This window comes from Phascolarctos cinereus, unplaced genomic scaffold (genome assembly GCF_003287225.1).
Source record: "Phascolarctos cinereus isolate Bilbo 61053 unplaced genomic scaffold, phaCin_HiC Scaffold_3;HRSCAF=262, whole genome shotgun sequence".
Taxonomy (NCBI): Eukaryota; Metazoa; Chordata; class Mammalia; order Diprotodontia; family Phascolarctidae; genus Phascolarctos; species Phascolarctos cinereus.
In genome coordinates, this window is record NW_027555736.1 from 160,048,509 (window position 1) to 160,066,239 (window position 17,731).

The 17,731-nt window shown below is 36.8% G+C and overlaps 1 protein-coding gene across 1 annotated transcript in view; it reads left to right on the forward strand.

The window, feature by feature from the left end:
* The window catches only part of WDR72 (WD repeat domain 72), a 302,460-nt gene that overhangs the window by 202,975 nt on the left and 81,754 nt on the right, over positions 1-17,731 (forward strand). The window contains 1 exon segment of the mRNA XM_078151250.1: positions 6,619-6,808. Coding sequence (XP_078007376.1) covers positions 6,619-6,808 — 190 coding nt within the window.

Below are 17,731 nucleotides of genomic sequence, written 5' to 3' on the forward strand. Positions count from 1 at the left end.
GACAAAATGTATCAATAAAAGCAAGATTCAACAACTTATGAATTCTTTATATACAAAATTAAAAATTAGAAATAGTAAAAGAAATTATGCACATGTGTATATTTTATTAATTAATCAAATATGTTTTAGGTTACTTTATCCAGTGGAGCGTGTAATTTTTCCACTTGTATATAACATTGGAAATAATTAGCATCCCACTGTAGCTAGGTGGCCATGGGCCAAATGGGTACCATTCCAATTTGTAGCCTTGCTATATATCATGCTTATCACATAGCCTTGTCCTATGAGGAATCTTCAGAGTCCTAGGAATTATAATGGGGGGGTAGGTTTATATTAGGGGAAATCCAGGAGACATTTTGACCATGGAACATTTGACCTATGGCTTGTAGTGTTCCAGAAGCCCTGGGGCATATTTTGAATAACTCCTCCTTGGGTATATCAACATGGTGCTGAGATCTTCTTTCATTCCATTTTTGGGGACTTCCTGTAGGAATCTGAAAACCTCATAAAACTTCCCCAACTCAAATTCCTAGTTTCCCATAACACTCCTGTGGGCTGTCCAGCCCAGTATCTATTAAGTTATCCCAGAGTTTTTGTTTTTGTTTTCTATAAGAAAAGGCTTCCAAAGAATTGGCTAATAAAACCAACAGGATGAATGGCATTATTTATACAGAAAGGAGAGAGCACAATTTCCATGAGCCTGTAATTACATTAATGTACTCTGTAGTTTCAAATCTTGTTGGCCACAGGGTGTTTAATTTATTGCCATAGTCACTCTCTCACATTGTCTGCTGTAAGGGGAAAACAGTCAGCTTCAGTAGAGAAATACTGATGATGCTGAGATAACTGAACCTTCTTGACGTATAAGAACAGACAGCCACACTATGAGTATAAACCATAAAGACCAAATATACATGAGCAACATTTAGGTGGAGAAAAGCTTGCAACATTGTTAATCTGAAATACATTTAATAACATGGACTTAAAGCATCTATGACCTTATTGAAGTGGGTACTCATTTGAATGAGTTAGTTTACTATATTCATTCATTCATACATTCATTCATTCATTCATTCAATGAGTATTTCTTAAGGATCTGCTATATATACCAGTCACTCCATTAGGTTTTAAACATACAAAGATAAAAATGACAGCAATCTTGATTTCAAGAAATTTATATTCTATACAGCTCAAAAGATGGTTTTTATAAGTTACTGTGTTCCAAAAACATTCATCAGCTGGTGCCCAACTTTCCAAGTTTAATTGGCTATTCTTTTGGCCACAGAAATATAGCCCATAGCTGATGCCATGGTAAAAACCTTTACAGTGAGTTTCCTCCCCATTCTATGATTATGTGATAGCATGATCTGCTAGAATTTGTGGTTGATATCCTCATCACGTCCACAGGTAGATTTATAATTAGGTAAGTAGAACACTGAATATTCTGGTTTAAGCAAAAACTTTCCCACCCCTCCAATCGCTCTTCTGACTTCCTGTAATTTACCTCATTAGTGACTTATTCGGGTTAATAAACTAACATGCTGAAGGCTGAGGGGCCACGCATAACTCAGTATTTGTTGCTAGGAAAGCAACTTTTCTTCATTTTAGGTTGTCTCAGTCCATCTATATCACTGTATCTACATCCAGGTAGCAGTTATCTACCACCATTCTCCCTTAGCTTTGAAGGAATCCAAAATCTGGTTCATGGTGTACCTTTCTACCCTGAATCCAGTCCTCTTATGTAAGTATTTGATAACCCCTCGGACACCCTAGATTTCAAATTCATCAAGCTCCTTACCTCCTACGATCAATGCTTCTGTCATGTTAAATCTGGTGGCATTTTTTGCTACCACCTCCTCTTCCTGTATACTTCCCCCCACAAGGCCCCTACCTTCTCCTGAGTTTCCTTCTACCTGTTTGGCCACTTTTTTAGTCCCCTTTGCTGGACCATTATCCATGTTCTACCTGTTATATGTGAGGATACACCAGAACTTTGTCCTGAGCCCTCTTTTCTTTCTTCTCTACACTCTCAGTGATCATTATTATCTTTACTCGATTGACATGTATTTATTAAGATCTTACAATGTATTCAACTCTGGTGATACAAAGAAAGGTAACAATAACCATGACAATGACAATAATAAGACCTGCCCTCAAGGAGCTCACATTCTAACAGAGACAACATGAAAATAACTAGGTATATGCCATATCACATATTTAAACATATATTTGTGTATACATGTGTGTCTGTGTGGAGAGAGAGAGACAGAGAGACAAAGAGAATGGAGAAGAAGAAAAAGGAAGGTCATAATGGAGCAGAAGATACATAGTCAAGGTAACCTAGAAGGTCTTCCTGCAGAAGGGGTCATTTTGAACTGTCTTGGGTAAGCCAGGGAAACTAAGACAGAGGTAAAGAGGGAGAGTATTTTAGGCATCTCTATGCAGATGCCTGTCTCTCTCTCTCTCTCTCTCTCTCTCTCTCTCTCTCTCTCTCTCTCTGTGTATCTATCTATCTATCTATAAATATAGATGTCTACAAATATAGATAGATAGATATAGATCTATATCACGGATCTGCATATCTAGCCCTCATCTCTCCCATGTGCTCTTTTACCTAGTAGATAGATAACTTCAATCTTGCAATCCTATGGACCACTCATAGTGAACATATCTAAAAATGGAACTCATTATCCTTTCCATTTAATCTACCTGTCTTCCTAATTTCCCCATTTATTTCAATAGCACCACCATACTTCCAATCTCTTCGGTCCATAACCTTGAAGTTATCATTCTTTTTTTTTTTTTTTACTTTCCTGGCTGTCCCTCCACTTCTCTCCCTGCCTCCATCCAATGATTTGCAAAGTCTTGGTTATTCTGCCTTCTCAGTATTTCTCTTCTCTCCCTTTTTCATTCTCAAGACCATCACTTTAACTCAGGCTCTAATCAACTGGAATGTTGAAATAACCCTCTAATTTCCCCTGCCTCCTTTCTTTCACCTCTGTTCCAAAATCTTGTCAAATTGATATTCCTAATGCTCAGATCTGATCACATCATTCCCCAGTTCAAGAAGCTTTATTGACTTCCTGTTACCTCTAGAATAAAATATAAAAACCTCTGTTTGTCATTTAAAGACTTTCACAATCTCTCTCCCACCTGTCTTCTCAGATTTCCCATTATTCCACATCATGCACTTTGTATTTTAGACAAACTGACCTACTTGTACATGATATTCCATCTTCCTTCTCTGTGTCTTTACATAGAGTATTCCCCATGTCCAGAGTGCTCTTCTGCCTCAGTTTCATCTTTTGGAATCTATAGCTCCTTTGAGATTTGGTCTAGGAGCTATATGTTCTTTCTTGATCTTTCCAGCTCTTAGTGGTCCCTCTCCAGTATCCCTAAAATTAATTTGTATTTGCCATATATATAATTTGTATTTATTATCTGTGTGCATGTCATTTCATTCCACTGAAACGTAAATTCTTTGAAGTAAGGAATTAAGTTGTTTTGGTTGCATAGCTTTGGCATTTCACATAATACCTTCATAAATAACTGTTCATTTGCATTGAATTAATCTACAGTAAGATCATTTGAATTTGTTGTAGTTGTTGGATCAGGAAATATTAAGAATCATATAGCACTTTGTCTTGCCATGTTCTTTTGGGAGACCTACAGTCCTTAGGTTTTCTCTATACCTGTGTTCAAGATCAGTATGCTTTGCTCGGACAGAGGGCATATTTTCTTGTAATATTATTGTTTTTCTGCTTCTCTTCTAGATTGTCCTTCACTTCTATGTATTTACATATCTATCTATTATTTTCTTTTTTTTGTTAAGACATCACAGATTCCAGATTTTTTTGTAATTCTACCCATTATTTTTACTATGGCAGGCCATAAATTCTGCTGTCAGAATTTTCTCTTTTAAACCACTCAAAGCATGTTGTGGGTCCCTTTTCTCTTCAGATTCATGGACCCTCTGTCTCATCAAGTGTTGGATCATTTTCCTTTGTTTTGCAGTATTTATTCATAGATACCTGAACTCATTTACTAGATCTGGAGGCCATATTTCCTTCTACTATTTTTGTTTTCCCTGTTGATTTATCTGCTTATGTTCAATATCTTCAAGTTCCTTCTTACTAAGATCTTTGATAATTTAAAATCCCTCACTTATTTTCCAAATTTCTCATGTCCTGACTCCCTCCCATCTAATTGTGATTTCCTTAGGGGCTGAATCTCAGCCTCCTCCCACATCGGGCAATTTATCAGCCTAGGTCTCTGTCCCAACTGACTTTGGGGGGGGCAGAATTGGCCCCAGCTGGGATTCTGGGCTCTTTCCTTCAAGCTTAGTGGATTGTTATACAGCTCCCTTTCCCCCCACCACCACACACACACAGACAGTGTGCTGTCTCATTCCCTCCATACCTCAGCTCTCTGACCTGCCAGTCCTATGCCACTGAAACTGAGAGTGATTTTTGTCAGTTAGAGTTTGGGTCACCAAGGCTCTGAGAACAGCGATATGTGGTGTTGTATTGGATTCTGTTTCAAACCCAGGCAATGTCCTTCCCCTTTCCCTCATTTTCTCTGCTCCTCTGCAGACATCTTTTGTAGTACAGAATGCTGTCACTGCAGTCTGCACTGTCAGGACTTCAGTAAAGTTTTGGCAGCCACAGCCTTGCAGTCCAAACAAACTTCAGGATCTCCAGGGCACTGGAGAAATGGGTGTGAGGCTGAGTTTTGTTGCAAGCCCTGCTCTCTGGTCCTTGAGTAAGCTAGTATAGTCTTGCTGCCAGTAATGGTGGGAGAAGGACTCAGAGTAAATGTTAGTCAGTTCATCTTTTTAAAATTTTTCATTCGCATTATGGGTTTTGTAGACCATAGAGATGGTGAATTCATTTTATCCTTGGCACATAATTTCTGTTTTGGAGAAGTTTAAGAAATCATAGGAATCAGAGAAAATATCTAGTCCTCCATCTTGTTTGTCACATGGCCTAGAAGTCCAGCATGTAGTACTTTGGGCAGAATGGGCAAACTAAGGGAAAGATGAAGTACCAGATTTTGTATAAGGGGGAAACATAAAGTCCATGGGCTCTTGGTTGCAGTATGGAGCCAAGGTAAACTACTTGCATGGGCATGAAAGAACAAAAGGAAAATAAAACCTTTAATGACAAAGTTTTCTTAACAATCCCTCTAGAGTTGGTTATACAATTCCTCTTGTTTTCTGGATACCAAATTGCACCTGTGATTTAACCCTTCTGATATTTCCACTCAGTTGGGTTGCCCTGTCTGGATCATTAAACATACATCAAGCATCTACTACATTCCAGGCACTGTACTAAGCCCTGGAAATACAAAGAAAGGTAAAATATGGTTATTGCTCTCAAGAAGTTCATGGACAAAAGCAAGCAAGGCAAGACCATTTCATCAAAATGACTTTTAAATATGGACACCAACGATTAGTAGTGAGACAATGAAAAAAAAGAATATTGGATTTAGGGTCAGTCAAGATGATCTTAGGTTTGAATCCCAATTTTGTCTTTTACTATTTGTGGGACTAAAGTCACATAATCTTTCTGGACCTCACTTTCCCCACACATAAAAATATAAGATTGGAACAAATGAGCTCTAAAAATCCCAGAAAGCACAGTAGGAAATCCCTGGAACATCATAGAAAAGTTTATATAAGAGTGTTATATGTTGCAGGGGGGAAAGTACTGGAGTGAGAAGACCTGGGTTTGAGTCATAGCTTTACCATTACTAATCTGGTTGACTTTGGGAAAGGCCTTTGGACTTCTTAGCCCTTGGCTCCATCATTTGTAAAATGTGGATTGGACTAGATGGTCACTAATCTATTTCATTTTTTTGAAAGTAGAAGTAGTGTGTTGTTGTCTCTCATTTTCAAAGAGGACCAAAATGACATTCCTATGCCCGAGTCAAGTTTTAGTGTGTATGACTATAGCTAATCAGACCAATACAAGCTCAGAATATTCTACCACAAGTTGGGCACAAATAGTCTGTGTGAACCTTTGGTGGATTCTCTAAGTTTGTGTATCTTGTATTTCTCTTGAGCTACCTCAATTCTGCTTTGCTCATAGAGCTCAGCACCTTCTCTGATGAGGGCACGCCATGCTGAACGGGTCCTGTGGTAGTGTCTCCTATGGCACACAATCAATTCCAAAGTTCTTAAGAGAGACCTTGAAAGTGTCCTTGTATCACTTCTTCTGATCACCATGTGAATGCTTCTCCTGCATGAGTTCTCCATAAGATAGTCTTTTTGGCAAACCTACATTTTGCATTCGAACAATATGGCCAGCCCATTGGAGTTTGAGAAGTAGTCTATTTACCTGGTAAATATGAGTAACCACTTCATTATTTTTCTGTAGCTTCATGATTCAAGGATCTAAGCGATATTGTGCTTTAAAAAAAGTTTAACAACTTGCACAATATACTCACTTTCCATGTGTGAAATAATTCAATTATTTAATACATTTGAAAGAATTATTTTTGACTCACATTTCAAAATGAAACCTCATAATTTGGTGCTAGTCAGATATCACCATCAAACTCCTTTTAAAAATCTGACAAAAACATCCTTTTTTTCCCCTTTGAATTTTATTTGAACAGGTCATTGAAGCAATACAAGCTGTTCTACTGGCTGAAGTTCAACAATACATGAAAACCTTAAGAACAAGATCCATCAACCATCCACCGCTGTCCATGGTAGGCAATGGAAATGGAGAGATGGAGACACTGCCAAAGAATGAACAGTCAGAACAGCTAGAGTTACAATGCATTAAAAACAGGACTTTGCAAAGTAAGTGCAAAATTTATTGGCATATTCTTATATCGGAACTTTTCTACTACTTAGAACACGTTGAGAATATGTGTTCATAATATATTGTTTTGGAAAGACTCGAGCCAAGTGTCCTGTTCCTGACCTATCCTGCTATCAATTTTCTCTCACAATTGTCAAGGTTTTAAAGACTTCCAAATTCCATTATTATCTTCCATCATTGCATATTTTCAATAAGAAACAGTGTATTATTTCTCAATTTTGAGTAAAGCATAAAGCAAAAAATTAGAGTATAATCAGAAATAATGTTTTTGTTTCACAGATGCAATTGAAATTTAATTGTTTTTTCCTATTGATAATTTCATTCTCATACAGTGGGCACTAAAATTAATTGCTTCCATTTTGTATCTTAACAATGACCCTGTGTGATGTTTCTCTCTCTTTTTTTTTTTTAGCAACAAGGATATGATTTGGAAATTAATCCAGTTTTATAGTTAGATCATTCCATTTTACAACAAACTTTGTCATTATAACTTTTTAATGGTGCTAATGTTTATAGTGGACCAGAGTGAAGCTCAATTTATGTTAGAGAATGAAATTCATGTTTTTAGCCCATTAGCTAAGTCTTATAAATGAAGTCACCTAAATTTTACTTTCCATATTATTAGTAAGGCTTCACAAAAGTAGCTGATTTGCAATCTGATTGAGTATGTGTCTGTCATGAACATTTGTTACCACATGCTTCCAATATGTGAACATGATCAGTGATACTTGCTGTGAATAGAAAAAAATGGCATTCTCTTTATCTGGAACTAAGAAGGATGCTATATATTAAAAAAAAATTAAACCTTTGAAAAAGTGTCACACGTGAAAGTATATTGTGTTTTCTTCTGATGAATATATCGCATTTTTAAGCAAGGTTATTAATTTTATTTGCTTTTTGTTTTTGTTTTTGGTTGGGCAATGGGGGTTAAGTGACTTGCCCAGGGTCACAGAGCTAATAAGTGTTATGTGTCTGAGGCTAGATTTGAACTCAGGTCCTTCTGAATCCAGGGCTGGTGCTCCTCCACTACACCACCTAGCTGCCCCCTAAGTTTATTAATTTTAGTTCATGATGCCTGTTTTGTTAGTATCGATAAATGTAGTTAAGGACAAGCAACTGTTTCAGGCTTAGTACTTCAGTGGAGTCATATCCTTAGTGTCTACAGATGTTTAGGCTCTAAAACTGTATTTTTACTGGTTCACCTAGGGCATTTGAGCCCTGATGAATTAATTCCTAGTAACCCAACTATTTTATAGCTCATGATAATAATTTACAGTGAAATCTATAGTTACCAAGCAGATTGGAATATTCGTGTTGGCTGCTGACCCTGTTTTCTTCCCCTAAAGAAAATCTATTTGAGAAACTAAAATGATATTAAAAGTTTGCTTGGTGGGCCCCGGAGCAAGAATAAAGGGAAGAAGAATATTTATAGGGCATGTTATTAGAGCACTAAATATGGAATTAAGGAGATGTAGGTTTCAATCCAGCCTCAAACTCTTCCTAGTTTCATGACTCCATCAAGTCATTTAATCTCTCTGAGCCCCACATTTATTATCTGTACAATGAGGATAATAATAGCACCTACTTCCCAGATTTGTTTTGAGATAATGTGTATAACACCTTGCAAATAGAAAAATGTTACAAAATGTGAGTTATTATTGTTATTGTTAAATTGTTGGAGTCCAGATAGAAATCATCCTGGGACAAGTTGCTATCCCACCTGTCTTTAATGTTTGTCAAACTTTTGTGAAAATGGATAAAATGCTTTTTGCATTGGGCTACAAGCTTGTCTTCCATATACTTACTGAAAGCAGTTTTGGGACAATTTAAGTAGCAGAGTGTGATAGAGATGATATATATTTTACCTTTTTACACTGGTTTTAATTTTTTTTTATATTTTGAAAGCTTTTCAGCCCATGCAGTTTGAAGGTTACATGTATTCCATGACAACTTCTATAAACATGTTGTTTTTAAACTGTAGACTAACAGTTTTGTCTGTGGTGATGCTTTGGTTCTAATACAGTTTATTTCTTAAATTCTCAATGATATTGTAACAGTTTTCTTTGTAGTGAGGAGTTGTAATCTGTTTTTGAAGAATAGTGAACTTCTAGCATTTGATTCTAGCCCCTTGATTTTATTGTTGCAGGTATCTATTAGGTACTAAATTTTGCAAGCTTTTGTATTTTTTGTATTTTTGTTATGTATTTTCTATCATTTCTTCATAAAACTGTCACTAATGAGTCCACTTTTCTTAAATATGTCTTTTTTTTTTAGTTTTTCTAGCAATGACATGGTAGTAAGTGGCAGAAGTCAGATTTGAATACAGGCCCTCTGCCTCCATGCAGCTAGGTGGCACAGTGGATAGAGCACCAGGCCTAGAGTCAGAAAGACTCAAGTTTATGAATTCAAATCTGACCGCAGACATTTACAAGCTGTGTGACCCTGGGCAAGTCACTTAACACCATTTTCCTCACTTCCCTCATCTCTAAAAGGACCTGGAGAAGGAAATGGCAGACCATTCCAGTATCTTTGCAAATAAATAAATAAATAAATAAAGCAAACAAACCCAAACTGGGTCACAAAGAGCTGAACATGACTGAAAACGACACAACAATAACGAGCTCTGCTGCCACAGGCAGTACTTTTTTTTCTCCTGCTATACTTCCTCCAACAGAAGCACCTTAATCCCAAAGAGTAAAGCTATTGGAGGTTACTCTGGAAGGTGGGGTCCTTGTAGGATGTAGTTGCTGTAGATGGCTATTTCCATTCATGCTGGGTAGATTCTTGTTAAGTCCTTCTCAGGGCCTGATCTTCTCCCTATACTTTGGTATCTATATAGGTGAGTGGACAGTTGTCCTCTATGTGGGTATCCTTGGGCTTGGCCCAATGATGAAACCTCAGGAGCCTTCTGTCACATTGCCCTTCGCTCTGGTCATAGTTCTTCAAAGAACAGTTCCACTGGCTCCACGAAATTCAGCCATACAAAGGCTTTGTCCACTATTGCACTGATTTCCTGGGTGTTGTTCTGAGGCATGCTCTCTTCCACTCAAATGTTAAATAATCATATAGTTACAGTGGTAGGAGATTAGGTGCTGCAGCATTTTGGTAGAAAACGGAAATTTGAAAAATAATTTAAAGCAGGTTTATGTGTGTGTGTTTAAATGTGTGTTAAAATGAATATTCTCTAATAAGATTACTATTAGTATTTGCCATGTACACACTCTTCAGAAACTGTGTCCCTGCAATTGTGGTATCAAATATTTGAAATCAAAAGCACATATTTCAGTTTTAACTTCTTTTTTTGTTTTGTTTTGTTCTTTGGTTAGGCAATGGGGTTAAGTGACTTGCCCAGGGTCACACAGCTAGTAAGTGTTCTGTGTCTGAGGTCAGATTTGAACTCAGGTCCTCCTGACTACAGGGCCAGTGCTCTATCCACCGCGCCACCTTGCTGCCCCTGAGTCTTAGCTTCTATACTTACTGTATGATTTTGGCTGAGTCAACCTCTGAGTCTCTATTTTCTCTTCAGTTAAAAATACAAATGAAAATCATTTATATTAATGTACTTTCTAATTATAAAAACATTCTGAAAGACAACTCTTACTAGCTATGCGACTCTGGGCATGTCATTTAACCTTTCTTTGCTTCAGTTTCCTCAACAGTAGAATAGAGATAATAATAGCACCTATCTTGCAGAATTGTGAAGATCAAATAGTAAAAGTATAATCCCTGGCACATAGTAGGCACTTAATAAATGCTTTCTTTTAATAAATGAATGCTTATTATTTAAATAATTTTACTTGATCAAATTTTTGTGACATTAAAAGTAATTTATTTAATAAATAAATCTCTTTCCTTTTTGTTAGTGATACTTTCAATTATTTTAAAGTATGGCAGATAAGTGATAGCAAAAAGGAAACTGATAAGGAAATTTTATAAAGTAATCATTATACTTTCAAAAATCTCTTTGGGAAAAGTCTAGTATGTTAGCTCCAATTTTAAAATCTATCCATTGAGAAAACTAGCAATTTCATGTAGGAAAGGCATTTAGACTTCCAATGAAATGCTGTAAATTCCCAGTTGGCAAAGTATGGATTTGTTCAAGTATCCTATGGTAGAGGAGTAAGGAGAGATCATGTTTGTAAATTTTAGTCTTGTATTTCCTAGATATGGAGACAGATTTTCTGTATCCAATTTCATATTTGGCCTAGATTTGTCCAAGTGGAGTAGGGCAACCAAATGTATTATTTTACTATATATCCTTACAAGATCATGATAATGATTATTCTGTCACAGTGGGCCCTTTCTCATTCTTAGTTGTGTCTTTGTAATCACATGTCTTTTTTGTTTTTTAATTGACTAAATTAAAAAAGCATTTACTAAGTGCTTTCTATAGTTAAAGCACTAAGCTAAGGGCTGGTGATACAAATAAAAAAGTAAAGTAATCCCTGCTCTCAAGGAGCTTACATTTTAGTAGGGAGACCCATGAGATTTAGGGGACTGGTGGTCAGGAAAAATGGGTATTTCAGCTTGGAAAATCATAGGGATGGTAAATAACACCCTTGGGGAAATGATTACTTCCTTCCCAGTAGCAGTGGTAGTACTGATTGGATTACATATTGATTAATTACCTCCCTGTAATGCATTCAATTTCCCAGTTGTGTGGAAGACAGCAAGGAAAGAAAGGTTTTATTCTAGAGTGTTCTGGAGCTAGATAAAACTGGCTGAATGAGCCAGTTGTTAAATTTTCTGTGTAAACTTTTGCACCTTGGACATTGGCAAACACTACAAATCAGAGCTTGATTTAATGTTTTGTAGATTGTCTAGACTTTAAAAATTGATGGAGAAAATGTTAATAATGCAGATTAAATTTAAAAGTGTATCATTTATTTTTAGAGAGCTGGTTGTTAAACACTTACTACCACATCTATGATTATGTCTTCATCTCAAAAAGCTTCTTTAATTTTGTGATATTAATAACTATAACTTTTCGGTGTTGTAATAATGCTTTATATGTTTAAAAAACACCTTCGTGCATGTTATCTTACTTGGTTCTCATCGCAATCCTGTGTTAAAGTAAGGAGGGCGTTATTATTCCCTGAGATGCTATGTGTTTTATCCATGGTCACACAGCTAGAAATACAACCTAGGTTTTGTGATTCCTGCATAGTGCTCTTTTAATTCTACCATCTCAGTTATTTAGTCTACCAAAACAGAAATAGTATGAAAGATAGGTCACAAGTTCAAAGTTTGACCCAAAGAGTTAATATATCATAGAAGAATTGTGTTTGAATTTTCCCTCTACTTACCTAGCTCATAAATAACCCCTACCAAAGAACACGAGATTTTGGATTATATTTTGAATGCCAACCAACTCAGCTTGCCACCCCCCCCCTCCGCCCCTTTTTAAATGCCTTTGCTAGACATGGTTTTTTGTCTCATAGATTTAAAGCTGGATTTAGATATTAGAGATCATCTAGTCCAGCCCACTCATTTCACGGTTTCATTTCAATTCAATAAGCAATCATTAAGTGCCAAATGTGTACTGTGCACTAAGCTTTAAGATAAAATATAGACATGAGAGACAAAAATCACATAGCTTCTGACCTCAAAGATGAAGAAACTAAGTCATAGAGAGGTTAAATAATTTGGGAACACTTCACAAGTAATTTAATTCTTAAAAATAAATGAGTATGATCAATTGCAACAGACTGGGAAATTAGGTATTGTGGAACAATGTGACTATCTTATGGCACATTTTGGATTTATAAATTATGAAGTATACTAATTTTGATTTCGAATGTTTTCTTTAAAAAAAAACACCTGACATTTTTCCATTTGTATAGCCCTTTAAGGCTTACAAAGGCATACACATACACACCAAACACACACACAGACATAGTATATATATATATGTGTGTGTGTGTGTTCCCATTTGAATCTCTCAGTGCCTTTTTGAAAGAGTTGCTTTTATTATCCCCATTTTATAGATGAAGAAGTTAAGACCTAAATGATTTGCTTATATTACTTAACTAGTAAGTAACAGAGACAGGATTTGAATGTAGGTGTTCCTCCCTCCAAGTCCAGCTCGTTAGAAGACAGACTCTAGACATTTTGCCATACTGTCTCCCTAGTATGTTCATTTGGAATACATGCCTCCTAATAGCTGCATTTTTGTAGCTATTGTCATATTTATATTGTTGTTTTATGTGTAAGTTGTAAGGTTGGTTTTTGCCTGAGACTATTTTTTGTTGTTGTTTTTGTTTTTGTCTTTCATAATGGCTACATTGCTATCATTTACAAATCCTTTCTAACATGGAATTGGGAGATTTGGTTTAGTTTACAAAAACATTTAAGGTTAAGATTTAGCACGTGTGAAAACTGTAATGCTTTCTGTTTTTAAACGCATTTGAAAATTACCCCCCTCCACTATTTTTTTCTCAAGCTGTTCGGAATCAGTTTAAAGAAGTGCTCTAAAATCTTCCATTAAATAAATTGGTAGTGGTAGAAAGGGAGACTTTGTAGATAAAACTGTCACCTTGGAATTATTGGTTGAATTTAAATTTCGAGTTAAACTGTGTAGGAGTGAAGATGATGTATCAAATAGGGATATTGCAAATAATCTTTTTTTATAACATACAAAGTTTTCCAAGTCTTTTATCTACAAAATGAACTGATGAAAAAATGCCTTTTTTAAATGGTGAAACAAACCCCTACATTTGTAGTAAATCAGTGGAAAACATCTATTCACCAGAAAAAGTCCTATGGCCTTCTCTGGCAGAAGGTCTCAGGGCAGACTTCCTCTGCCTGCTGGGCTTTTCAGAAGGAAATCTGTCTGGTTTGGGAAAGCATTTTACACTTAGTTGAATACCTCACTGCGGAAACCCTTCTGTGATTGTCTTTTTCTATAGTAAATGAGTCTTCCCCCACCCTCTGTGAGGTCTCCCTGCCTGATTAAGAAAGGCCAGAGAGTTGATCTTTGTGGTCACAGAAGTTTTTAGTTTTTTAGCTTTTTTTTTCCTTTTGGCATACTCTATATGATTGTTAATTCATTTCCAGTGCCAATTTGGCCAAAATGTCTACTCGGACCTCCCTTTTTTTTTGTTCTGAAAAATAAATCTTCTTTCTTTAAGACTTAGATCTTTCTCTTTTCAACCACAAGTCCTCTGTTCTCTGACAGCTGTACAGATAATTAAAGGATATCTTTTGAACATCTTGAAACCTGGAGGATGATTGAATATTTCATTTAGGCACCAGCTTGGTTCCCCCTTTTCTAACAATCAGGATACAAATTTATTCAGATTCATCCAAATTCCCCTAGACAAAGCAATGGAGAATCTACTTTTTATGTTATGAGACTGCCAGTTGGACTTTGTTCACATATGTTGTCTAAGTTTCCAGTAAGCACCTTTGAGGCTTTAAACACAGAACATTAAAAATGATAACAGAATTTAGGTGAGAATTCTTTTTTATGTCTCTCAGTGTGACTTTTGTTGTTAATGACAAAACTGTCATGAAAGAAACAAAAGGAAGGGAAGGCATTGAACTTCCCTAAGACTCTACTGGCATCCTTAGTCAATGTCATGGAGTCCTTGAAGGACCAACAATCTGGAAACCTTCTGGTAGCTCTGCCACTGAATCCTTATGTATGTACCCTGGAGCAAGTTGCTTCATATCCTTAGGGCTGTTTTGTCATCTGTAGAACACAGGAGTCAGATTAGGTGATCTCTCATGTCACTTCCACTTTTAAGATTCTGTGATTCCGTGATTCTGAAAACAAAGAGAATCACTAAAACCCTGCTTCCTTTGTTCTTCTGGGGTACCCTCTACTTCCCTACATTGCCTTCTATTTTTACACTAAGGAAAGGCAGCATGGGATAAGGTACAGGGAGCCTGCCTATGAATCAAGAAGGCCTTGGCTGAAGCCCTGCCTCTGACACTTGTTTGTAAGACTCTGGGTAAGTCACTTAACTCTCAAGGTCCCAGCCAATTCTCTAAAATATAAGTTGCATAGCAAATCAAGCTTACCATATGTACAAGTAGTGTGTTTACCCACAGTGGCAACTCCTACAAAGCCACACACAGTATCACCCCTAACTAATAACCCTTCTTAGACTCAGGACATCTCTCTTTGATCTATCTTCCTTCCAGTCTTCTCCTTGCCTCTTTTCCTTCTTTCTCAACCCTCTGTCTCATGGAAAAATAAAAATGGTAGTACATCAGTCTAATCAGAATCAACATGGACCTGTTTTTCCAATTGGAATAAGCAGAACCAAGATTACATTGTATACAGTACAGCAATATAAGTCATTTATTTTTACTATTATAAATACCCAAATTAACTACAAAAGACATATGAAGGAAGACACTACCTGAATCCAGAAAAAGAACTAATAAATAGATGTATAAAATTACTTTTACATATATGATATATACACACATACACACACACACACACGTATGTATTTGTATTTAATGGTAGCCATCTCTACGGTGGGGGAGGGAAGAAAAAAAGGAAAAAAGAAAAGAGAGAAATTTATATGATAACTACTATATATTTAAAAGGAATAGCAAGTTGTACATAATAGATTTGCGATTTCATGTGCAAATCATCTTTTTATTGTAGTGTTATGAAAACGTTTATTTTATTCCATAAATTAAAAATAAATAAACATTTTTTAAAAAAGGATAGATGTAGACTAGTACTACAGGCTATGATCTTTGTGAGCCTTTAACTAAACATACTTTTACTTTCCACAGCCTTCCCACTGCTTTTTAATTTAATTAATTAAAATTAATTTAACTTAATTTTTAATTAATTTTAATTTCAAAGAGGGAAAGAGAAGCCAAAAGAAAAAAATGTGGCACCCCTAAGCTCATAAAAGAAAAGACTATCCCTGGAATTAAGCTGTTCCCCTCCTACCCTTTGGACTTGAACTCCCTGACCTTCCCAGGTGTCTCAGTGGTATGTTGAGGGAACCAGAGAAGGGTCAGGTTATCATTTGTTGCCCTTAGGGAAGTAGCTCTTCGGAGATTTAATTTAGCTCTTCCATCTCCAATCCCAGAGCACTGTTCTCTGCTACTGTATTTCCTCCCAGTTCGTTTCTATACATTCTTACATTCCTCGCACTGTTTCCTTGCTCCAGCTTCTGGCAAGGCTTTCCACTCTTCTCTTCCCTTGCTGTTTCCAATAGCTCCACCAGCAGGTTTAGCTACTTTGTATCACTCCAGAGCCTAGTCTACAAGAAGAGATGACCTAGGTAATCTATCCAAAAGTCATGGTCTTTACTGAGCTGTAGGAATGTTCCATTCAAAGTAGGGATGAGGTGGGTTATAAGAGAACAGAGGAGACGAAGGCTAGGCATTATAGATTGTCTTAGTTGATGGGAACAATAGGAGTAACACAATCTGGGCACCTCAGTATAACATACTTGCCAACCCTTGCTAAAAATGAATTCAGCCCATAACTGAGTAATGCAACATTATAGTACTTGAGATATAAATCAAATCTAGGTTTGGTCACCAGGTCCAGCTGAAAAGTAGAAAACTGGCAAGCCAGCCTGTCCAATCAGGATAGACTAAAGGGAGAGATTCAGGGCTTTAAGGAACCTGGGAGTAAGAATGACCACATGTCACCAAAAAAGTAGTGAGGCCCATCATGGCAAAGAGGTGTCTATGGCCTCTGTCTAGTGGGACTAGAGCAGAGGTAGGGACTGAGGAAGGGAGGAGTACACTTAACACTAAATGTAGGGTATACAGAAGGGCCCTGACTCCAGTATTGCTTTTTTAGATGTTTTGTGTTGTTGTTATTGTTGTTGTTGTTGTTGCTGTTGGAGTTCACAAATCAGTAAAAGACAAAGCTGTGCTTCCTGTAGCAATCCTCTCTGTCTCTTTTGTGGAGGTCCTCCAGAGTTCCATTTTATGGTTTGGTGCCCCTTTCAAGGGGACATTACCTGTTCTGTCATCCCTCCCTTCCTCATTTGGTTGGGGAAGGAGAGAGACAAATTGATTCCAGTCCCAGTTTTGGCTACCTTCTTTGTTCTCTGCTGCTTAGGAGGTAGGAAGCCACCCCAGTTAGCTTCCAAAGAAGTTTCCATGGTATGTTAAGTAAGCATTCTTATTTATATCCAAAGACCTTAAAGTTCTTAATGAAGGAAACATTGCACATCACAATAGCTCAAAGTAGACTAGTTGGTGCCTAGATATTGTAGCAAAGAATTTCAATCAATCTCTGTGCTTTTGGAGTTCTCTGGAGCCTGGTTTTGCTAAGCTGAGTGATAGAATAATGGATCAACTACTAAACTGAGAGTCAGACTCAGCTTTGAATACCTACATTGAACACTAATTAGAATGATGACCTTCCAAGTCACTTTACTTTTTAGGACTGAGTTTCCCCATCGGTAAAATGAGAGGTTTGGATTAGTTAATCTTCAAGATCTTCTAGTTTTACATCTATGGTCCTTGTGTGGGATGGTGGGCTGTATACATAGAATATCATGTGTGGAGTTTAGTAAGTAGGACAGTTTCACTGGAATTGAAAGGGAGTGATATAAATAAATCTAGAAAGGTCAGATGGAGCTAGATGAGCTTTATAAATCTAAGAAATTCGTATGTAGGCAATAGGTAGCTACTACATTTTTTGAGCAAGGGAATGACTTAGACCTGTCCTAGCAGAAGCTTATTTTGACACACTTGAAGAGGGAGACTGAAATCCAGGAGACCAAATAGCAGGCAGTTGTAGCAGACACTTGATAGATGATGAGGGTCTGAATTAGGGTGGTGGCAATGTAGTTTCGGAGACAGGGATGATTATGAGATAACATGCAGGTGGAATCGATAGGGTAGTCAACCAGACTTAGCAAGTGATGGATTGTTGAGGGACAGGGATGGATTAGGAGATGGTC